The 22117-nt window shown below is 35.9% G+C and overlaps 7 protein-coding genes across 10 annotated transcripts; 2 read left to right on the top strand and 5 right to left on the bottom strand.

Annotated features, from left to right (window-relative positions):
• Nucleotides 1-13: 13 nt before the first annotated feature.
• Nucleotides 14-3681, bottom strand: LOC104781115 (heterogeneous nuclear ribonucleoprotein Q). Of its 3 annotated transcripts, none has more exons than XM_010505711.3 (9): nt 3279-3681; nt 2074-2470; nt 1866-1982; nt 1584-1724; nt 1245-1421; nt 857-1064; nt 589-767; nt 412-494; nt 14-325 (listed from the first exon to the last, which is right to left on the bottom strand). In XM_010505711.3, exons 2-9 carry the CDS (start codon nt 2434-2436, stop codon nt 178-180), a joined length of 1416 nt encoding a protein of 471 aa, XP_010504013.1. In that variant the 5' UTR covers nt 2437-2470; nt 3279-3681; the 3' UTR covers nt 14-177. The 3 variants fall into 3 exon arrangements, with proteins under 3 accessions (XP_010504013.1, XP_087367536.1, XP_010504012.1); XM_087511410.1 differs by having other exon boundaries at nt 2074-2940; nt 3279-3510; XM_010505710.3 differs by having other exon boundaries at nt 2074-2728; nt 3279-3508.
• Nucleotides 3567-9855, top strand: LOC104781114 (nicastrin). Of its 2 annotated transcripts, none has more exons than XM_010505709.2 (17): nt 3567-4339; nt 4441-4580; nt 4765-4878; nt 4962-5076; nt 5673-5755; nt 5903-5979; nt 6356-6433; nt 6897-6968; nt 7072-7145; nt 7254-7386; nt 7485-7556; nt 7678-7797; nt 8034-8105; nt 8203-8343; nt 8548-8632; nt 8721-9165; nt 9444-9855. In XM_010505709.2, the coding sequence occupies exons 2-17, from the start codon at nt 4493-4495 to the stop codon at nt 9706-9708; spliced, it is 2034 nt and encodes a 677-aa protein (XP_010504011.1). In that variant the 5' UTR covers nt 3567-4339; nt 4441-4492; the 3' UTR covers nt 9709-9855. The 2 variants fall into 2 exon arrangements, with proteins under 2 accessions (XP_010504011.1, XP_087367535.1); XM_087511409.1 differs by having other exon boundaries at nt 4094-4339; nt 4454-4580.
• Nucleotides 9856-10008: 153 nt separating this feature from the next.
• Nucleotides 10009-10837, bottom strand: LOC104781113 (replication protein A 14 kDa subunit A). The gene is made up of 3 exons (XM_010505708.3): nt 10712-10837; nt 10325-10588; nt 10009-10235 (listed from the first exon to the last, which is right to left on the bottom strand). The coding sequence occupies exons 2-3, from the start codon at nt 10581-10583 to the stop codon at nt 10171-10173; spliced, it is 324 nt and encodes a 107-aa protein (XP_010504010.1). The 5' UTR covers nt 10584-10588; nt 10712-10837; the 3' UTR covers nt 10009-10170.
• A 178-nt stretch (nt 10838-11015) lies between these two features.
• On the bottom strand, nt 11016-11727 carry LOC104781111 (uncharacterized). The gene is made up of 2 exons (XM_010505707.2): nt 11495-11727; nt 11016-11317 (listed from the first exon to the last, which is right to left on the bottom strand). The coding sequence occupies exons 1-2, from the start codon at nt 11606-11608 to the stop codon at nt 11168-11170; spliced, it is 264 nt and encodes an 87-aa protein (XP_010504009.1). The 5' UTR covers nt 11609-11727; the 3' UTR covers nt 11016-11167.
• Nucleotides 11728-12006: 279 nt separating this feature from the next.
• On the bottom strand, nt 12007-14331 carry LOC104781109 (uncharacterized). Its single transcript, XM_010505705.3, has 3 exons — nt 13231-14331; nt 12802-12970; nt 12007-12572 (listed from the first exon to the last, which is right to left on the bottom strand). Exons 1-3 carry the CDS (start codon nt 14008-14010, stop codon nt 12112-12114), a joined length of 1410 nt encoding a protein of 469 aa, XP_010504007.2. The 5' UTR covers nt 14011-14331; the 3' UTR covers nt 12007-12111.
• A 2396-nt stretch (nt 14332-16727) lies between these two features.
• On the top strand, nt 16728-19113 carry LOC104781110 (beta-fructofuranosidase, insoluble isoenzyme CWINV2). The gene is given in 8 exon segments (XM_010505706.3): nt 16728-16911; nt 17166-17174; nt 17268-17462; nt 17465-17643; nt 17645-18289; nt 18370-18617; nt 18701-18815; nt 18919-19113. Coding segments are annotated over 8 exon segments (1770 nt in total).
• A 434-nt stretch (nt 19114-19547) lies between these two features.
• LOC104781108 (ubiquitin-ribosomal protein eL40z fusion protein) lies at nt 19548-20976 on the bottom strand. Its single transcript, XM_010505704.3, has 5 exons — nt 20776-20976; nt 20576-20662; nt 20380-20482; nt 19857-19923; nt 19548-19757 (listed from the first exon to the last, which is right to left on the bottom strand). The coding sequence occupies exons 1-5, from the start codon at nt 20876-20878 to the stop codon at nt 19731-19733; spliced, it is 387 nt and encodes a 128-aa protein (XP_010504006.1). The 5' UTR covers nt 20879-20976; the 3' UTR covers nt 19548-19730.
• Between the last annotated feature and the right edge of the window lie 1141 nt (nt 20977-22117).

Here is a 22117-nt window from a genome sequence, read left to right as displayed (position 1 = left end):
AAAAAAAAAAAACTAGTTAAACGGATTCCCCATTGCCACCCCGCAAAATCTTAAAGAGTCAAAACAAATGGCATAAAGAAGACAACACAACGGTTAAAATTGGCTTTTTGTTTTGCTGGCTTGTTGGGAGTGTTTTTTTTTTTTTTCCCAAATAAAGGAGACATAATTTTGAAATTTCTAATAAGGATTGTAACGGCTTCGTCCTCTACCGTTGTCGCTACTTCGTTTGCTACTGCTGCTGCTGCTCGAACCACTGCCTCCTCTATAAGGTGGTGAATGCCTTGGTGGTGGTTGTTGCGGCACAGCCGCCAGTCCAGGCTGTTGCCTATTACATTCAATACATCGGATGAGTACATGTGTCTAATAGCAAAAACATGAGATCAGTATACGAGTATATAGACAAGAACTTACAAGACGTATCCGATTCTTCCATCGGGTAACATGATTGGCATCATCGACATTCCACCAGCTGCACCTCCCGCATGCATTAATGGCTGTATCATTCCCACAAAATTATACTCAGAAATTATATCCATAAAGTTCTTCTCAAGACATAATTATATGATTGATAAATAGTAGAAATCTCACTTGTGAGTAGGCAGAAGCTCCAAATCCACCAAGAGCACCAAAGGGACTAGGAGCCATGCCATAACTAAGAAGAGGAGGATAGTTTGGTTGCAATTGTGATTTCTGCATATTCTGAACTGTATTTGTGTTCCCCTTTTGATCCGCTTGAGGCTTTGCAAGAGTACAATCCAACATATGACCTGTATATAAACGGGATACATTTTAGAATTGAAACATCAAAGGAGGAGATGTAAACAGAAAAAAATTATTCTGAATGAACCAGGCATACCATCAATCTCATATCTTTCAGTGTTTTTCAAAGCTCGCATGACACTTGTCCTCTCTGCGTAATGCACGAATCCATATCTACTGTCTTCCTTTCCCGGTTTGGCTGGTGGAATCACCACTTTCAGTATCTTCCCGTGATGTTCAAATAATGCCTTGAGACGTTCTTGTGTTATATCTCTGGGCAAGTTTTTGATGTACAATGCCTTTACCTGCAATCATTCGACACAGCATAATAGTAAGATCACTTTTCAAGGTTTAGAAGGAAAAACAATTGAACGCAGAACACATGTCTCCATGAAGATAATTTCTTGGTAGTGGCACTTTGTTGGTTAGATAACTGTTGCTGCTTCTATTATTTATTTGTAAAAAAAGATTCTAATGAAACAAACCTGGGAAGCCGAAGAGTCCCCTCCTCCACTCCTTGATTCAGCCCAGCTTACAGTTGGGGCATTATCATCAAGCTTAAAACTAGGATTTGACATTTTTTGTTTCGAGTATTCAGCACATGCATGGTTGTAATACTCGATGAAAGCAAATCCACGATTCCGGCCCATATTTTGTGGTTCCTGTGATTTTACAAAATCAAATAGAAAACTGATATTAAACTGAATTTCTACAGAATATTCACAATCGCAAGTTACAGTCAAACAAGAATATGATATTAAAGTTGCAGATTTAAGTATATATACACTACAGACTGAAACTTATCCAAGTTGCAGGAGACTAACCTTTGGAAGTTCGACAATTTGGACGCCTGGACCAATTCTATTGGCTGCTTTCTTAATGTCTAACTCCATCCAATTTCTAGGAACATTACCAAGAAAGAGACGATGCTTTGCTTGGGTAGTCGAACATTTTATCCTTTTACCCTGTTGAATAACATTAAATAAACAAACAAATAAGAGCCACAAAAAATTCTGAAACTACCAACCACCGAGAATTATAAGCTATCTATAAGTTTTAATGGAATGAGTCTAATATAATCAAGAATTGGGTGTCATAGAATTTACTCTGAAATCAGTATTATTTAGACTCTCGATTGCCTCAGCTGCTAGGTCCTTGTTTCTGAATGTTACAAATGCATACCCCTTTCCATCACCAGATTCCTTTTCCCTCATTATCCTAACCTGTAGACATCACACCAACCTCAGCAGTTAGCACAAAGATAAAATGAAAACAGAACCATAGTTTGGGTAAAAAACAAAAATGTCAAATTACCTCAGTAACTTCCCCTATTGAATTACAGAAGCCCTTTAAGTCCCCTTCAGTAGCATCAGTAGGAATCCCTCCAAGATAAACCTCTGAACCATGCGGAGGAAGTGCAAGGAGTTCAGCATGCCTTTTCTTTTCTTCTTCCTCCTCAGTTGCAGCAGCATCATCATCCTCGTCTTCGTCCACTTCCACCTCTTCTTCAATCTCCTCTTCTATCTCTTCAATTTCCTCCTCCTCTTCAACTTCTTCGTATTCAACTTCCTCCTCCAGAATCTCCTCAGGATCATTGTCACCACCATCAAGGTCTACCCTTTCCTCGGATTCCATGGAATCGTGAGCCTCTGAAGCAGCAGTCCTCGTCCTTGACATGTTAAGAATCTAGAAAAGAAGGCTTGCACTACAACTGTGGAGGAGACACAGAAGCAAGAAGCAAGTGGGGAGAGAGAGAATAGAACCGTGGAAAGGTTGGAAAAGAAACAATAAGAGGTCGATAGAATAGAAAAGAAGAATAAAAAAAGGTTTGAATTGACGCTCGGCCATAATGCGGCTAAAAAAAAGAATCCCAACCAAAAAAAGGTGACAAACAATAGACAAAGAGAGAAGAAGGCGACGAAATGCTCAACAGGTGAAACAAAAAAAAAAAATAAGAAACGAATGATCCCTGAGAGCGGAAAAAAAAAAAAAAAAAAAACCATGATATCAATAGGACTTGGTTAGATAGATGCATAGAAGGTTTAAAAAAAAAATCATGGCAACAAGAAGGTCAAGACAAAGTAGTATCTCTGAACAACCCACTTAGAAAACTTCAGCTCCATGTTAGATCTCCCAACACACAATTGCAAGTTGAATTTTTATTTATGCTGCCAATCTAACCTGTTAAAGAGAATCCCCTCAGCTTATAACTACAATTTCTATTTGATTTACTCAGACAATGATACCAATCAAGAACAATCCGATAACACCCAGACAAAGCTTTAAACTATCTCACAGTAATATCTATCAAATGCGTTTCAGCTACACTTAGCAATCATTGGTATAGATAACAACACAACTGAGAACAGATTCAGTTTTACAATTAAGATACGAAGAGCTACCAAAACAAAATCCCAATTTCCAAAGAAGAAAAAATTGGATCCCCAACGGAAAAAGATACACGAAAAGGAGACGAAGACAGGCGCAATGAGATGAAACAGGACAGAGAGAGAAGATACCTCGAAGGCGATAGAGCGAGAGAGAGAGAGCTGCCGGAAGAAAACCCTAATTTGTTTGAGGATTACGGAGAGGAGGAGGATGAGGAAGAAGTGTTTCGCGCAGCAGCTCAGGTTGAGAGAATATGTAAAAAATGTGTTTGTTACTTTTGTATGACCTAAAAAGATGCCCCCAAGTGACTTATCAAAGGAGGAGGAGGAGGGACCCTTTTATGATGCTACCACCATCTTATACAATTAAAGGTAAATTACCCGATCCTATATATACCACCAGACAATCTACAAACAAACAAACAAACAAACAAACAAACAAAAATGACTTTTGATGTTAAGTTTTATGCAAAAAGAAAAATATATCAAAATTGGATGAAAATTAGATATAATTTCTCTCAATTTTTTTGTTAATATTTTTTTAGTTTTCTTACTTAATAAGTAATTTATACATAATCTACTTTATCTTATACAATTTAGAAAAATTAAATTTAATCATTGATAAATTTTTCTTTCACAAATTAGAAATTAATATCATTTTTTGTTTCTGTTGTTATCTCTGATTACTCGACGAAATATTACTAAAATAATTTAAACTAACATATAACGGTCGTGTTTTCCCACATTTTGTTATATATAGTAATTGGTAACAATATTTGTTTAGTTTGTTTTATTAGAGAGCCAATCGATTAATTTAATGTTATTGACACAAGAAACAACTATGTAAAAAAAAAAAGTAAATGTTTTAAACACATTTTTTTATTAAAGAAAAACGAATCTAGAAGCATAATATGACATAAGTATGTAGCTTTTTACCCATAAAAAATGTTGTTGAATGAGAAAAGAAAAAATTATAATTTAATATATCAAAATCTGCAAAAAAGAGGAGTAGCTCAATTTTTAATTTTTTATATTCCTTCAAGGGGAGTTTTGATTTTGAAAGTCGAATCGACCGGAAAAATTCTCAGTCTTTGACTCTCTTCTAACTCCCACCGCGTAATTCTCAACTAGGTTTCTTATCTCCGGCGAATCGAAGCTCTTCTCTCTCTCTCTTCCAATTTCCCCCTTTTTAGGTACTGTTTCTTTTGAACTGATGCTTCTTCCTCGTTTCTGGGCCCGTAACGTTTGTTTTATCTCTTATGAAATTTGGTCACATTTCTGATCTTATCTGCAGCGATGATTTCCAGGTAGCTTCCCGCTGATTTCAACTCTCCGGCGGGCCAGCTATGATGGCAATGGGACTTACTCGTCTTGTTGCTATTGCTTTTGCTCTTCTTCTAGTTTCAATCCTTCCTCTTCATGTCTCTCTCGCTGGTGAGTTTCGTCCCAATTGGTCTCATCTTTTGTTGATTTTGATATAACATTTTACTATTTACTTCATCTTGGAATGTTTGGTTTGTAATTTTGATTCACTGATGTTAGATTATCACTTTTATCTATCTGATCACTGTTTGATTTCAATATTTTGTGGTTTACTGTTTTCCCGTTTGTGGTGTAGGTGAGATATCATCTATTGAATCTGTTCCCGACCTTCAGAAGCTAATGTATGTTGTTGTTGATGGGTATCCTTGTGTACGCCTTCTCAATCTTTCTGGAGAGATTGGTTGTTCAAGTAAGCTTATTTTGTGTCTGCCTCTTAACTGATTGGTATTATTCGATTAGTTTCCCTTAACTTTTATGTTTATTATTACTCAGATCCTGGATTGAATAAGGTGGTGGCTCCCATCATAAAATTGAAAGACGTTAAAGATTTGGTTCAGCCACACACTATCTTGGTTACAGTCGATGAAATGGAAGATTTCTTTACCAGGCATGTCTCCTTTGTCATTCTATTGTATCTATAGTCTCTTAACATGTGGACTAGTGCTTTACCCCTTCCTTGCTAAGCAGCATTTACATATGCATGAAAAAGTTGTGGTTCTCATTTTGGTGTTTACTTAACGTCAAACAAAGAATTAGCTTGTGGTGTTCGCCAAATCAGCCATTTTGGAAAGTCACTTACATCCTCAAAAATAACGTCTATACAAGGTTGTAGAGTTTCACTGGTACTTTAGTATTTAAGGCCAACACTTTTTGTTTTCTTCTTTTTCTCCCTGAGAGTGAAATAACAGACTGGAATGAGTATGCCCTCTTATCACCATTTTAAAAATCTGCTATAAATGTAGTCACTTGTTTGTTGGTGCATCAGAAATGGATTAGGTATTGTTCAGTAGAAACCTGTGATTCATTGGATTTTTTGCTTTAATTTCATTCGACAAACAAAATGTGGGTATACCTCGAAGCAGTTTACACTAGAATCCTGCAGTCTGGCTTACTTCTGGCATTTTTCATTAGACTTGTGCATCACTAAGACACTCTATTCAGATAGAAATGACACAGGATCGCTCCTCTTTGTGCCTTTTCCAGGGTTTCGAGTGATTTAAGCTTTGCTAGCAAAATTGGTGGTGTTCTAGTTGAATCAGGATCTAATTTCCAACAGAAATTAACAGGTACTATGGCGACCCACATATTTATGATCTGTCAACTTGAATGGATGTTGACTTATACATTGATTGTGTTTTCTTACTTCCCTTAAACAAAGTACTTGATACTTATCTATCTTCATGGCGTTAGTATTTCTTTCTTCTCTCTTGTAGGCTTTTCTCCTGACAAAAAGTTTCCTCAAGCGCAGTTTTCACCCTATGAAAATGTTGACTACAAATGGAATTCAGCTGTACGGTACCATAAATCCTGTCTGAACAGTTTTGTAGTGGGTTGGAAATTGTTTCAATCAGTTATCACCAAATCCATTGTCAAGCATTTCCGAGTTATATACTGTTCTCTTCTCGAACTATAATTAACTACCTGCTAACACACAGACACCATAAATCCTTTTCTTATGGTTTATTTTTTGTATACATTTTAGAAGAGCAATGCATGTATCTGTCCAGACGATCACTTATAAAGAAGCCTATAGATCAGTTGCATACTTATCTACCTTCATAAAATGATAGTTCCTCTTATTGGTTTTTCATAGAGAAAAATGTAGTTGCAAGCGATAAGTCTCTAGACTCTGGCAATTGACCATTGTTAAAAATGATTATTTGCAGGCATCAAGCATAATGTGGAAAAATTATAATTTTCCTGTGTACTTATTGTCAGAAAGTGGTATAGCAGCTGTGCAGGAGGTAAACCTTCAAATTTGAATTCTTTGCAAATTATAAATGTTTCTATTTGTGTTGTCAGAATAACTAAATGGGTTACCATTTAGAAATATGAGGTAATTAACTAAAGCCTTAGAGAGGCATTATGACCGTTCGTCACACTCTTAAGAGCAGTATTGCTTGATGAAAATATGGCTGTAAAATGGTGCATTAGATTCTGTTTCGTCAAAGTCATATGAAATGATTACTCCTAGCTAGTTTGCATAAAAAATTTTAAACATTGATTAACCATTTTTAAAGAGGAATACAAATGATCACTTCTTGACAGAACCTCATATGTTGTTGTTCTTACCAGTTGAGGTTCTGTCAAGAAGCTAGCTTTATATTTTGCTGTGTTGGTAGCATTCTAAATGTGTATGGTTTATGTGGATAGCTTCACGTTTTCAGGTTATCAACTATATCTTGACATCCTAATATATCTGTTCAGATCATCTCCAAGAAAAAGATGAAGCATGGTACATATACCAGTGATGTTGCTGAATTCAATATGGTTATGGAGGTATTTCGCTTTAGCACTGTAGCTCACTGGAATGTTAACCAGCTTTATGGATCTTTACTTTGACTTAGATTATGACATCCGCTTCTCATTTATTTTTTGTTAGACTACCAAAGCTGGAACACACAATTCGGAGGCTTGTTTGCAGGAAGGAACTTGCCTCCCATTGGGAGGATATAGGTAAAAGTTTAGGAGATTGAAATTTCTATATAACTGTGTGATTTCAAGACATAAGAAACCTTTTAAAGGATACCTTTCGTTTTCTAATAACTTTGTTGTGAAGGACAGTGTTTGGTCCTCGCTTCCACCAATCAGTGTTTCGTCTTCCAACAACCGCAAACCAATTGTGCTAACTGTGGCCTCCATGGATTCTGCATCATTTTTCCGTGACAAAAGTTTTGGTGCAGATTCACCAATATCTGTGAGATATCGCTATTTTGTGCTTGTGGATTGAACTAGAATGCGTTTAATTATTCTTCTTTTCCCGATTCATTGCTCAATGTGTTCTATTTCTTTCAGGGTCTGGTAGCTCTTTTGGGAGCAGTTGATGCTCTTTCTCGAGTTGATGGTTTTAGTAATTTCAAAAAGCAGGTGCCAATGAATAAATATATTTGCCAAATCTGAGTTTCTTGCACACATCATCAGTGTACCATGTTATTTAGTTTTATTTCATGCTCTTATAGTTCTACATGTATATCGTAAATGAATGCAGCTTGTGTTTTTGGTTCTGACCGGAGAGACGTGGGGTTACCTTGGCAGCAGGAGGTTCTTACACGAATTAGATCTGCATTCAGATGCTGTCGCAGGCCTTGGCAATACTCCGATTGAAACGGTAATCTTTATTGTTTTGATCTGACAAAGTAGCACAAAGTTGGTAGAGGCAGCTAGTATGCATGAAATCCATTGTGAAAAATGTTGCATGTGTTTCATGGTTGCTACAACGTATTTGTGCCTTAGTAGTGCGGAAAGCAAGTTTATTGCTTATTAGTGTTCCTTTTGAAATTGAAGGTTCACAATACTCTAAATCTAAAGATCAAATTCAAATTTATGTCTTCTATTATCTAACAGGTGCTTGAAATAGGATCCGTTGGAAAAGGTTTAAGTGAAGGGATAAACACCTTCTTCGCTCATAAAACTAGGGTGAGAAATTCCTGATACCCTGAAACTCTAACATAATTTGTTCGATAATGTGAAAACTATAGGCAACTTAACATCCACTTTTGGTGTTCTGCTTTAGGTTTCCTCAGTTACAAACATGACACTGGATGCTTTAAAGATAGCTGAGGATTCACTTGCATCAAAGAACATCAAAATTCTTTCAGCTGATACTGCAAACCCTGGAATACCCCCATCCTCCTTGATGGCTTTCATGAGAAAGGTACAATATATATTCCAAGTAAATAGATGCAAAGACAATTCAAACGTGTATTCTGACTTTGAAAGAGAAAGTAATTATTTTAAAATACGTCCCCTCTGGTTGATCACGAATATGAAAGGAGAAGTATACTTGCTTTAATGTTATGGGATTGTGAACCAGATTCCCTAAACTGAAAATGGTGTAACATCCTACTCATTGTTGCAGAACCCTCAGACTTCAGGTGTTATTCTTGAAGACTTTGATACCAAGTTTGTGAATAAGTTCTACCATAGTCACCTAGATGACTTGTGTAAGAAGACTCACAGCCTGTCTTCTCATCTTTTTGCTCTAAACCCCATTTTGCTCTTTTCTGATCTCTTTCTGGTATTGTATTGCAGCAACTATCAACTCCTCATCTGTAGTAGCTGCTGCTTCTGTTGTGGCCCGTACACTTTACATCCTTGCAAGTGAAGACAAAGATGCAAGTAATTCAGCTCTGGGATCCATCCATGTCAATCCTTCTTTCGTTGAAGATCTTCTAACCTGTCTTTTAGCTTGTGAACCGGGCTTATCTTGCAACTTGCTAAAAGACTACATTTCACCAACAAACAAATGCCCAGGCAACTATGCTGGCGTCATCCTTGGAGAACCTTCCTCCAAACCTTACCTTGGTTATGTCGGTGATGTATCTAGATTTGTATGGAACTTTCTTGCGGATAAAACATCTGTCCAAAAGGGAAACACAACCTCAGTTTGTTCAAAAGGAGTCTGTAGCAAAACCGACGAAGTGTGCATTAAAGCAGAGAGTAACAAGGAGGGAACATGTGTTATCTCCACAACCAGGTAAACTCTGTTTGCTTGTAAATTGCATTTTTGGTTTGCATGCTCGAATTCTGTCTTATGCAAGTCTTAAGTCTGGTAGGCACTTGATAAGAATTGTTAATTAGGATAGGCTTTAGAAATGGAGCTTTTTTAGAATTGGAGAGAGTCTATCTTTGGTTTGTTGACCTATGAATTGAACCTATCAGCATTTTCTTCTTCCGTTGGCCTGAGATAGTGTGGCCTATTCCAGTTTGTTGTCGGAATCCAAACACTAACATTGTAAGTGCTGGTTTTGGCAGGTATGTTCCAGCTTATTCAACCCGATTGAAGTATAAAGATGAAGCTTGGACGATTCTGCCTCAGAACTCGTCGGATTCTATGGGGATGGTAGATCCGGTGTGGACCGAAAGCAACTGGGACACTATAAGGGTGCGTGTGTACACAGTCCAACACTCAGCATACGACAATACAGTCCTTATTGCAGGTCTTACAGTCACAACGTTGGCTTACATCGGGATTTTGGCTGCAAAGTCACTCATCACAAAAGCATTGAAACAGGACTGAGACTTGTATTTGATTCCCTCTCTCCTCTCAGCCCAAAATATTGCTCGTCAGTTTCAGCAAGGCATCGCCTAACTAGCAACACCGAAACTATGTAGTAGAAACCTTTTTTTCTCAGCCAAGGTTAAAAAAAGGGTCTTTTCGAGCTAATTCAATTCTCTGTTAGACTGGCAAGAACTTTCACACAGTATTTATCTAAAACAGCTAAAAAGGCAATCCCACTAAGATTAGATTATTAACAGAAAGATCAAAGCAACATTACGAATGTAATTCCAGAGCAAAATACTAACTACCAAGAAGAAAAGGCAATTGAAGCTTAATTGTAATAGATAAAGAAGTGGTTACATAGACTAAGTAAAAAAAGCAAATCTCAGAACCAGAAAAGGTTTGGGTGTGACATAATTAAGGCATAAGCATCTACAAAAGGTTTTAATGGAATCACTTGGATGATCATCAACAACAACATTAGATGAACAAGTGCTTGAACTCCCCATTCGCTAGCTTACATAGCTCATTGTAATTCTGCGGATCTACAAAGCAAAACCACAAGCAAATGTTAATACATCAAAGTGGAACAAAACTATCAGCAAACAGATAAGAAGGGATCAGTGAGTATTACCAAAAGTGTTGCCAAAGTTGGTCCAAGTTTCAGCACGAATGGAGTTATCACTCTCAGCAATTCCAATAACCTCAAGGTAAGTAGTAAGAGGAGGAGTCGGAGACGGTCCCCTAACAACGATCTGAAGATCATCAGTAGATTTCCCAACCACAGAACCAGTGTCTGAACCGATCACTTGAATCACAGTTCTGACCTTCTGACCAATATAACGCCTCAACAGAGCTCCGTTCACAAAAGCTGAAGGACTTGAAGTATCCATTATCTCTACCAGTCCAGTCAAAAAATATTCAAAAAGCGATTCAGTTTCATATCAAATCGAAAACAAAAGCTACAGATTGCGCCAAAAAAAAAAATCTAATGAGACTTGAGGATTTGAAAAGATTTTACCTAATTCGAGAAGATGAATCGTGTCGTCGAAATTCGAAAATGATTTTAGACCTAATCTCTGTTTCTCTGAGAGGCTTTTCTGAAGAGAAGAGTTAATAATAATGGAGACAATTTTGGGCGGGAAAAGAAAAGCTACAGATGGCGCCAAATAAATATGAGGCCTATAAGAATTGAACCCATTGGGCTTGATTAATTTCTCTTGGCTCATTGTGTTTCGCTATCCACAATTTTTTTTTGTTGTTCTTTTATATAAACATAGTTTATGATTATGATCATTTCAAAATGAAGTTATTAGATCATTTAGTTAGTTAATATTCAATTGCATTATTTAAATTTGAAATTACATATTTATATATAATATTATAAATATAAAGAAAATTCTTAGTTTTGTGAGGAAGAAAAGTTACATATTAAAGAGGGAAAATTTGAGGATTAACTTTTGTTGTATAAAAAAAATCATTTGTTCTCTTTCAATTTCTTGGTTATAGCAAAAGCTGCTCCTGCGACTGCAACGATCACCGCTGATATTATGATCGTCTTTTTTAGCCTTTGTGTCGCGTCTCTCTTTGCCTTTGCGTTTTCCCTTTTTTCCACGATTTTTTGTACCTTTTTTTCCATTGAATTCACGTATAGATTTGTCATTTGTGTACAAGATTAACAAAATGTGATAAAAGCTTGTAATATTTGGTAGTTAAATTGAGAAACTCATGCAAAATCAACTCATCCAATAACTATATCAATAAGGAAATCACAAATCTTGTCACATATCTAATATAAGGATACCTTTTCAGAAGCGATCTCTGAAGAAACAGGATCTACTTGGAAATTTTTGTTTTGGCCAGGATTTAGTTCAGCTGCTGCATCACCTTCTGGAAATGTTGTTGTATCCGTCGCCATTTTCACACTTTGTTTTAGGCTTTCTTTTTTCTTTGTTTTCTTACGAAAAAAAATGTTTTGAACACAAAACAAAATGATGATAGCTAGAAAATGAGGCTAAGTAAGTTTGGATTTTGTGGCTCTAAAGTCTTGTGCCTCTAAAAATAGTTTGGGGTTTGTGTTGTGCTGATATGGATCTTTCAGCCATTCCATACGCTTTTTTTAGCACTCTTCTTATAATTATTTTCCGCATTATTTGCTGATTCCACTAAAAAAACAAAATAGTGCAATTTTTACTTTTCATTGTTTTGATCTTCTTAATTAAGTTTAGTTTCGTATCGAATTACATTTTTTTGAGATACTATCATTTGAATTATGTTTTTAAATAGCGTATTCGTGTATATGTTTGCAAAGACTTGTAAGGAGAATACAAAGTAAATTTATTTTTTTAACTATTTTTACAGAGACCATCATCTATGCCTCTGGGACAAAAGAGAGAGTTTTGATTGTCAAAAACACACAAATCAAAAGGAAGAAGCAGATCCTTCCAAAAGAATAGTTTTCATATGTTGAATCAGCCCATCCATCTGCTCTCTCGAATGCAACGGCGAAGGATACACAAACGCACAGTCCAATTTTCCGTCTCTAAGCGCATCAAAAACCGCAAGAGATGGTCCAACACCGTGGATAGACGCGCACCCGATGTAATCCCTTACCCCGAGAGAAGCCAACTCAGGTTCTGGAGACTCGTCGATAACAGGATCTTCAAATATGGAGATGAAAGCGGTTCGAAGAGATGAGGAAGGCGTGACATTAGGATTCTCAATGGCCTTGCACATTAAGAAATTGAGATCAGACATATCCGTGAAGTGCTTGTTCGAATTCTTTGCGGATGTGAATGAGTCGTAGCATCTCTTGGCTAGGTCCCATAGCGTTTCTTCTCCGGTTATGTCGTGTGTGTGGAGAATCCCTGCATGGTAGAAACCTGAAAACAAAAAGTTATGAAATAGGTATCATTAGATCAATACAACAACATCCAAAATGTCTAGCAAATTCAAAACCTAAGAAAACAGGGACTGTTTAAAATTACAATTTCTAATCTCTCAAAGCCCACAACTTGTTGCAACCATTACATCTATACCTCAACAAAATATATAGAGAGAGAGCATCAATCAATCTTTATTATTGTAATCCTAAAACAATGTCAAACTTACCAAAGTCATTTGAAGTAAGAGGAGGTTCAAGAATGGAACGACAGTCAGAAAGAGTCACCACAGCGTATTTCTCTCCTTGGTCTGGTGGTAGATTCTTCGAGGAATACGCAGCTATTAACCCCGAGGACGCTATTGCCGCCCATAGCTTTAACCCTCTTGCCTTGCATCCCTACATATAAAGCAGGTAAACAGAAACAAATTAGGCTTTACACAAACTAAGATTGTGTTACAAAATCAAATGTATCCTCCATATATAATTTAATAATTCTGATGTCACACAACCCCTGAGATATTATTTTATATTCATATAAATTAATATTAATGGAAACGAATATTTAATACTCTAATGTTATAATAACACGTAATTAAAATAGTAATTAGCAGATAATCCGGAAAAATAATAATTGAGAGCAGAGAGAGTCACTTTACAGCCACAAGTTTGAGAGTCTCATCTCTTTCCAGTTTGAGCCTCACCACTTGCGATCTCCGATTCGGTTCCTCCGCGTCCACGAAATTCAAATTCGAGAACCTAAACGCGTTCAGAGAGTAACCAAGCACGTCCATCCCACGCGCCCAGAACGGTTTATTCCCTTTCCCACTCGGGATCAGCTCCTCTATCGCCTTACCTAACCCCGCCGCCGTCACGGGACCGTCGCAGCCATTGCCCGCCGCGGTCTCTTTCATAAACTCTCTCAGAAGCGTAACTGCAGCAGTCCGATCGCACGCCCCCGTGTTCAACCGAAATGTGAGTACACGCTGCTCTCCGTCGTCAGTCAGATCGTAGAGGCTGACGACGAACACGGCGGACTCGGAGTTGATCCAACGGTGTGGATCGATCCATGTGTTTTTGTTAAGCTCGTGTTCTAGGATGATCCTGTGCGGATCAGCGCGTGGATCGTCGCTGTCTCTGATGATCTGAGCGGTGGATTCGGAATCGAAGGGATGGATTACGACGCGGGAATCGGCGGCGGAGACGACGAAGGAGAAGGAGCTGGTGGACGCGTCGTAACGGAGAGTGGAACGGAGTGTAGGATGGTAAATCTGGAGTTTGTCGAGGGTGTTTTGGAGATTTTGGAGTTTTGGTGTTCGGGAAAGTAAGAGAGCTATGACGGCGATGCCTGTGCCGCCGTCAATCGCTCTGAACCAGCTGTACTCAGTTCCTCCGACGGGTCGGGTCATGGACTCGGGTCGCTGATTCGACTCACTCATTATTATTATCTTGAGAAAGAAGAATAGATAAGAGAGAGATTGTTTGTTTGTTTGATATTTTAAGATTTTTTTTGTTGGCTAACTAATATGGGAAGGAAGATACAGTGACGTAACCTTTACTTGATTCCGGTTTAGTATTTTTTCCTGGTTTAATTGATCAATTAGATTTGGTTTTGTAATTCGGGATTATACATTTTGGTCTTGTGTTGGTCACATTACTAGTCTTATTAGTTTCAAGGTAAGCTCAAGTTATTGGTAATCAAATATAAACCACCCTAAGATCTTAGATCATTGATTTTTTTTTTTAGTTGAATTGATTAATTTTTTCCATTTACGAAATGACTAATTAATTATTTACAACTCTATTTGCAGTTCAAGGACCTATCTAAAGTATCATAAAACTTTCAAAAAAAAAACAAAGCTCCCATGCAATGGGAGGATATGATCCCAAACATGCAACACTTACCAGAGCAGGAATAAGTATGTATTTCCATGTCACTATCTTATTTAATTGGATTTTGTATATTATTTATTTTCAAGTATTCTTTTTCTCTGTTTTTTTTTTTGGCTAAATGCACAAAAGTTAAGAAATAATATAAAAATCTAACCAATAAAAAAATATATGGTATAATTCAAATAGTCACTAATTATTAAATTTAAAAAAATTATGCTTAAAAAATTTTATAAAATAAAACAAAAAAAAGTCTCATGCACAACTGTGATAATATAACATTCTATAAGAAAGAATATGCACATTGTCACAACATCTCTTCATCTCTTCAACGGCTCGGTGGAAAATAGGAAGCTGCATAAAACGTTCTTAGCTGGTACTAAAATTGATCATTCAAATATGAAAATATTATACAAAATCACAATTATTATAATAATTTGTCGTTTGATTATTAATAGAGAAATAGCAAATTTGACATACTATACAAAATCACAATGATCATATTAATAATCTGCCGCTTTATTTGTTTTTCTTCAAAGCATCTATGATATAAGTGGTGAATTACAAGGCAACACATATATAAATCCATATATAGTTCATGTATAATATGATATGTAAATTATACTTACATATGATATAAATGGTGAATTATAACATGTTTTTTTTTCACTCCAACTAGAAGGTCATTTGCATATTATTTATAAGTTTTGATATTTTAATTTTTAACACATCAAATTAATGCATATAGATATTATGGTACTAATTAAGATAAATATATTAATTTTTATTTAGTTTGAAAGTAGTTACCATTGCTATATAAAAACTATAGTGACAAATGTGTATGTACACATCACACATTAATTAATTATTCTGGAGAAACCTATTATTTGGTCACTATCTATTTTGATAGTATCTAGCCATAACGTAATTCTTCCAATCTTTTTGTTGCTATTTTAAGTTTTTAACATTTCTTTTGTTTGTTGATGGAAAATTTGTCCTTTATGATCATTTTAACTTCATTTTAATTTGGGAGAGATACTTCGTTGTAAAAAGAAATTTCATTCAAATTACAGTAAAACCTCTATAAATTAATAATGTTGGGACCAAGACATTTTATTAATTTATAGTGATATTAATTTATTTATAAATTAATAATTATTAATTTACACTGTAAATTAATAATTATTAATTTATAGATATATTTTTAATTGTTTATTTTTTTTAAATTATGAATTGGAACAATTATAGCAAAATAAGATTAAACTTTCGGATGTTATAAATTTTATGGTTTAGGAATTGAACTTGTAATATTTATAAAGCATTATTGACAATAAATTACAAATACTATAAACAAATTGACTTATACACATGACATACATAAATTCAAATTTATGAATAATAATAATATTAATTCTCATATTTTAATAATCTGTCTAATTATCAAATTGTAAATGATGCATATCTAAAAATTAAAACTTTAAAATTTAATTATTTGTATGACATGTTATAAAATATTTTAGAGATATCATTATAGTTTGAAAATACAACATTACAAATGTTCTAAAGAAATGAGTTTTAGGAGAAACATACACTATTATATCAGTATATATATATATAAATTTATATGATTATTAATTTATGATATTATTGGGACCATATTTTACATTGAGATTTCAAAAAAATTATTATCTTATTATCTTATCGAATATTGTTAATTTTTACACTGGTCCGACTTGGGACCAGCAAAATTTATTAATTTATAGTGATTATTAATTTATAGAGTATTAATCTATAGAGGTTTTAGTGTACTTGAATTAGTGGATGACACATTGTAAAGTGCCTAGGGGAAACTGATGGTCATGATGCACAATATTGTTTAATTTAACTTAGTTTTAGATCAGATTTAGCGCCAATAGACTTATCCACTATTTTTCTTCAGTAATACTACTATTTAATTTCAATTTGTAATAAAATACTTGTTAAAATTGGATAGAAAGACAACAAAAGTAAATTAATTGCAAGCCAGATTCTGTACTTCTTATTTTAGAGTGAGATTAAGATGACTTTACGGATCCAACTTATCTTTAAAGTAATATATTTTCTCTCGTCTTTCCTCTAGATAAAAAAACATTGAATCAAAAAACTAATTTTCTTCATCACAGAGTTCTTTCTCTTTGTAAAGGTATATAGAAAAAAAAACTACTGACACATCAAAAATAAAATCAAAATAAATTGTTGTGATCATATATAGAGTTTTCTTGCACCAATGAGTGTTTCAAAGTTCGCTTACGTAGTCATATTGATTGTATTAATTAGTATAAGCAATAATGGCGTGGATGCATTTCACAAAGTTTTCAAGAGATTGCAATCTCAATCAACATCATTGGAGAAAGTGAGTCCTCTTCAGAGACCGGCTTATCACTTTCAACCTCCCCACCATTGGATCAACGGTACATAGTTCCATCTTAATCAAAGATAACAAAAACAAAAAAACATAACAAAATAATTTAAAAAAAAAGCAACAAAAATCAACCCGCGGCGTAGCGCGGGTATATAAACGAAATTGGTTTTAATTGATAAATTGCTTCTATTACTAAAGTTTCTATCAACCAACAAAATACATTATTCTAAGTTTCTAACTTATTTTTCGATCGGTTTGCTGTTTTGCCATATACCTTCTTCGTGGCATTCTCGGCTCCAACAGATCCTAATGGTACGTAAGTCCATTACATCTTTTTATATGTATAAGTTCATTGCACAAAACATTATATGATTGCATGTAACAAAATTCAAAAAATTGAAACAGCCCCAATGATCTACAAGGGAATCTACCATTTCTTCTACCAATACAATCCAAAAGGTGCGGTTTGGGGTAACATTGTGTGGGCGCACTCGGTTTCTAAGGACTTGATCAATTGGGAAGCCCTTGAACCAGCCATCTACCCATCCAAATGGTTCGACATCAACGGTACATGGTCCGGTTCAGCTACCCATGTACCGGGAAAGGACCGGTTATCCTCTACACCGGTCTCACCAAGAACCAGACTCAGATTCAAAACTATGCCATTCCCCAAGACCATTCTGACCCATACCTCAAGAAATGGATTAAACCGGACGATAACCCAATCCTAAAGCCCGACCATGGCGAGAACGCATCCGATTTCCGTGACCCGACCACGGCTTTGGTTCAACAAAAAAGATGGGTATTGGAGAATGCTTGTTGGGTCAAGGAATAATCATAGAGGAATCGCTTATATGTACAAAAGTCGCGACTTCAAGAAATGGGTCATAACCAAACGTCCGATCCACTCAAGCAATATGACCGGTATGTGGGAATGTCCCGATTTCTTCCCGGTATCTTTAACCGACAAGAAAAACGGTCTGGACTTCAGCTACGACGGTCCAAACATCAAGCATGTGCTGAAAGTTAGTTTGGACTTGGCCCGATACGACTACTACACTCTTGGTAAGTATGATACCAAGATAGATCATTACATACCAGACGGTAACACTCCTGACGGTTGGGATGGTTTGAGATTTGATTATGGTAACTTCTATGCGTCGAAGACATTCTTTGATGACAAGAAGAAGAGAAGGATTCTTTGGGGTTGGGCCAATGAATCCGACACCGTTGCAGATGATACCTTGAAGGGTTGGGCAGGAGTTCAGCTTATCCCAAGAACAGTCTTGCTCGACTCTAGCGGTAAGCAACTAGTGTTTTGGCCTATTGAGGAGATTGAGTCATTGAGAGGAAAGAATGTCCAAATGAACAACCAGAATATGGAGAAGGGCCAACGCTTTGAGGTCCAAGGAATCACTCCTGCTCAGGTAAATCATAATATTTTCACTGTTTCACATCATTTTTTAAGATTTAACGATTATAATTCACAATTTTTACGTAAATATAGGTCGATGTGGATGTGACATTGAACGTTGGAAGTCTAGAAAAGGCCGAAAAGTTTGTCGCAAGCTTCACAACCAAACCACTAGAGTTGTGTAACATAAAGGGTTCAAATGTGACAGGCGGAGTCGGACCTTTTGGTCTGATCACGTTGGCTACATCTGACCTAGAAGAATACACTCCTGTTTTCATCAGAGTCTTCAAAGATGCCTCAACCAACAAGCCTAAGGTCCTCATGTGCTCTGACGCCAAACCGTATGTTTTCCTAACTCACTACATTAAATTGTGCATATGCTTTTGGTTTGTTTACTAAACATATTAATCATATATATCGACAGCTCGACTCTCAAAACAGACACCAGCGCTGACGCCAAACAGAGGATGTACAAACCATCGTTTGCTGGATTTGTGGATGTCGATCTCGCTGATGGAAAGATCTCTCTAAGGAGTTTGGTATGTCACAAACTAATTCATTTTTTTTTCTAAATATGAACGTAGATATAATTAGAAGTAACATAATGAACGGATTGACAATAATTACTATAAATAAATGCAGATTGATCACTCGGTGGTGGAGAGCTTTGGGGCAAAAGGAAAGACAGTGATAACATCACGAGTGTGTCCGACAAAGGCAGTAAGAGAAAAAGCTCATTTGTTCGTATTTAACAACGGATCACAACCAGTGACCGTAGAGAGCCTCAATGCATGGAACATGAATAAGCCTATGAAGATGAACCAATGAGCTAAATAACCACCTCAGATTTTTGTTTTTCGTTAATAAATTTCATTCATTCTGTTAGATACTGTAGACAAGAAACTTGTTGTACATAGATCCCCGCTTAGATAGGCTAGAAATCTCAATTAAATCACACTTCTAGAAGTGCATTCTTACTTGCAGTTGCACAAAAAAGCTTTATGGAACATAATGTAATCATAGTTATCTAATAGAGCGAGATGAAAGCTAAACCTGATTAATGTTCAGATTATCATACAAATACATTCTAGGTTTTCAAATTTTAATTTCCAAGATCAAAATCACCAAGACATGCTCAACTTACATTGTTAAACAATATAACAAGATAGATTCTCTTAATCAAGCCAAGTAGCCAATGCATATGTAGATAATACAGAGACAAACAATTGAAAACACAGTAAAACTACAAATTCAAAAGTTCAAAACGGATAGAGAGTAATCTGGAATTAAGCATTAATATCTCATAACCGATTCAGAGTAGATAGAAAACCAAATCCTTATACTGATATTATCTTTTAACATCACCGAAACAAAAAGAAAACAAACCCAATCAAAGGGAAGATAACAAAAAGAAGCAAGCAAAGCAAGAGATGAGATACTTGATACGTGTCTCTCTACTTGATCTTCTTCTTAGGCCTCAACTACAAAAAGACATCAACAACAAAAATTTGTTCAGATAAACATATCACAGGGTAAACAAAACAACGATACCAAAAGATAAGCAAGCAACAAAATCAAACCTGGTTGCTGTGACCACACTTCTTCTTCCTGCAGTTCACTGCCCTTGGGTGAAGACGAGCGTAACACCTGATTACATAACAACAACATTAGAATCATCTCTGACTTGCAACTATCGAGACCACAAAGAACCACAAACTAATCAAATAAAAACGAAATTGGTGATTTACTATTGGACGGACTAATCTACTAGATCAAACAAGCTTGTGCAACAATAAAGAATCAGAAAGTTCAACACAATATCAAGCTATAAACAACAACAAACATTTTGATAATCAAGGACAATTTGCATATAAATGTACCATTCAAGAAAATCATCTGGAAAGATGAAAATTTTGACCAGCTGACAAAGTTTGAAGAATGGAAATGTCAATATCGGGAACATTTATAACCTCTACACGCATTGTCAAATGGCTTGAGAAGCTAAGTTAATTCCCATAAACACAACTAAAACCCTAGCAGCAAACAATAACCTAATTGCATCAGTATTATTATTAAGTAAGGAGAAGAAGAAGTGAAGCTTACTTGCGGCAAATCATCTTGTCTTGGTTGTACTTACGAGCCAACATCATCAACGAAGGCTCAATGATACCTCCTCTGAGCCTCAACACAAGATGAAGCGTGGATTCTGATTCACAAATCAAAACGATTCATTCAGATAAGCTCGTGAAATGATGAATCAACAAAAAAAAAAAGGATTTGGAAAAATGAATTGTTTTACCTTTCTGGATGTTGTAGTCAGCCAAAGTACGGCCATCCTCGAGCTGTTTACCGGCGAAGATCAATCGCTGCTGATCCGGAGGGATACCTAAAAGGAGAAACAAGTGAAAAAATGATATATAAGAGATCTGAAAATTTCACAAATGTAAATAAAAAAGAGAAGAATCGAGATTGCTTTTTTGAGTAAGGATGAAATGATACCTTCTTTGTCTTGGATCTTGGCCTTGACATTGTCGATGGTGTCACTGCTCTCGACCTCGAGAGTAATGGTCTTTCCGGTTAAGGTTTTCACGAAGATCTGCATCTTTCTCTGTGTTTTTTTCGCCGCCTTCTCTCCCGTAGAGTAAGAGTAACCCTAGAGACGATGGAGGCGGCTCTTTATATCTGAATGTTCAATTGTCTAGGGTTTTGCACTTTTATAGGGCTGGGTTTTGGATTTTTTTTTTCTTTTCATTTTGTTACAGGCCTTTACTACAAAAGGCCCAGCCCAGCCCGTTTAATAACTTTTGCAGTGCTTTTTTATTTGCAGCCCAGCCACCCACAACCCCGAGTTCCACACACTCTGCCAACATCAAAATTTTACGATATCTATTGAGAGGAAACAAGACATGTGATGCCATGCCACACAAACTCTACTCCTCCTCCGGGCTCCGGGTCATCCATGATCCATATATGGCTTCAGCTTCCAAAGACGTTTCTTTCTTTATCAAATCTAGAAATAATATAAAGTTCAATAAGTATAAACAGTGTATTTTTAGTTTATTATTACATGTAGTAAATAAATTAGACCTGTTAAAAAGAAAATAAAATTTAAAATTATGAACCGCACATAGAATTATGAACCGCACTAAGAGTGAATGGTTATAACAGTCAAAGCGCGGACAAATCCTTCCGTAGGTTATACTTGCTTTGTTTTCAGTGTCGACAAAAACTGTTGTGGTCCAACTCTATTTTTGTGTAAAAGCAGTATGTAATTGATCTGTTGCAGTTTTGTCTTTGTTTTCTTTGGACCGTATTCCTGTGGACTATGATTAATGAATGTCAAATAAAAAGTGGTATAATCCGCAGACGAATTTGTCTGCTCCAACCGTTGTAACCATTTACAACCTAAATATAGTCTGTAGTGGTGAGATCTAAAAAAATAGAAAAAAAAATCCACTACAAACTAACTCTCGATGTTTTTACATACAGATAAAATTGGTACGCAGTAATTTGTTATTGGTCCAAAAGATAGAGCAGCTGACGGATTTGTCTGTTCCTTAACGTTGTCACAATTCAAACCCATGATAGTTCACAAGTTATTTATAATATTATTTTTTTGAGTATGAACTGTTTTTAAACACAAACGTGTTGCATGGAGACAGATGTATATTATTGGATCATGTGCATACGAAACATCGTTATTATATCAGTTTTTGGCTTCGGATGGTAATCGCGGATTTAGTAGTATGGTACGGTCTAAGTGCGGTATGTACGGGACAAATGTATTTGCAGGACAAGTACGGTTACTATAAAATAAGTGATACAAAATAATATTTGATTG

The sequence above is a fragment of the Camelina sativa genome, chromosome 4, assembly GCF_030686135.1.
Source record: "Camelina sativa cultivar CO46 ecotype springtype chromosome 4, ASM3068613v1".
NCBI lineage: Eukaryota > Viridiplantae > Streptophyta > Magnoliopsida > Brassicales > Brassicaceae > Camelina > Camelina sativa.
The sequence above is the reverse complement of the archived record's forward strand: the minus strand, read 5'-3'. Positions and strand labels throughout refer to the sequence as shown.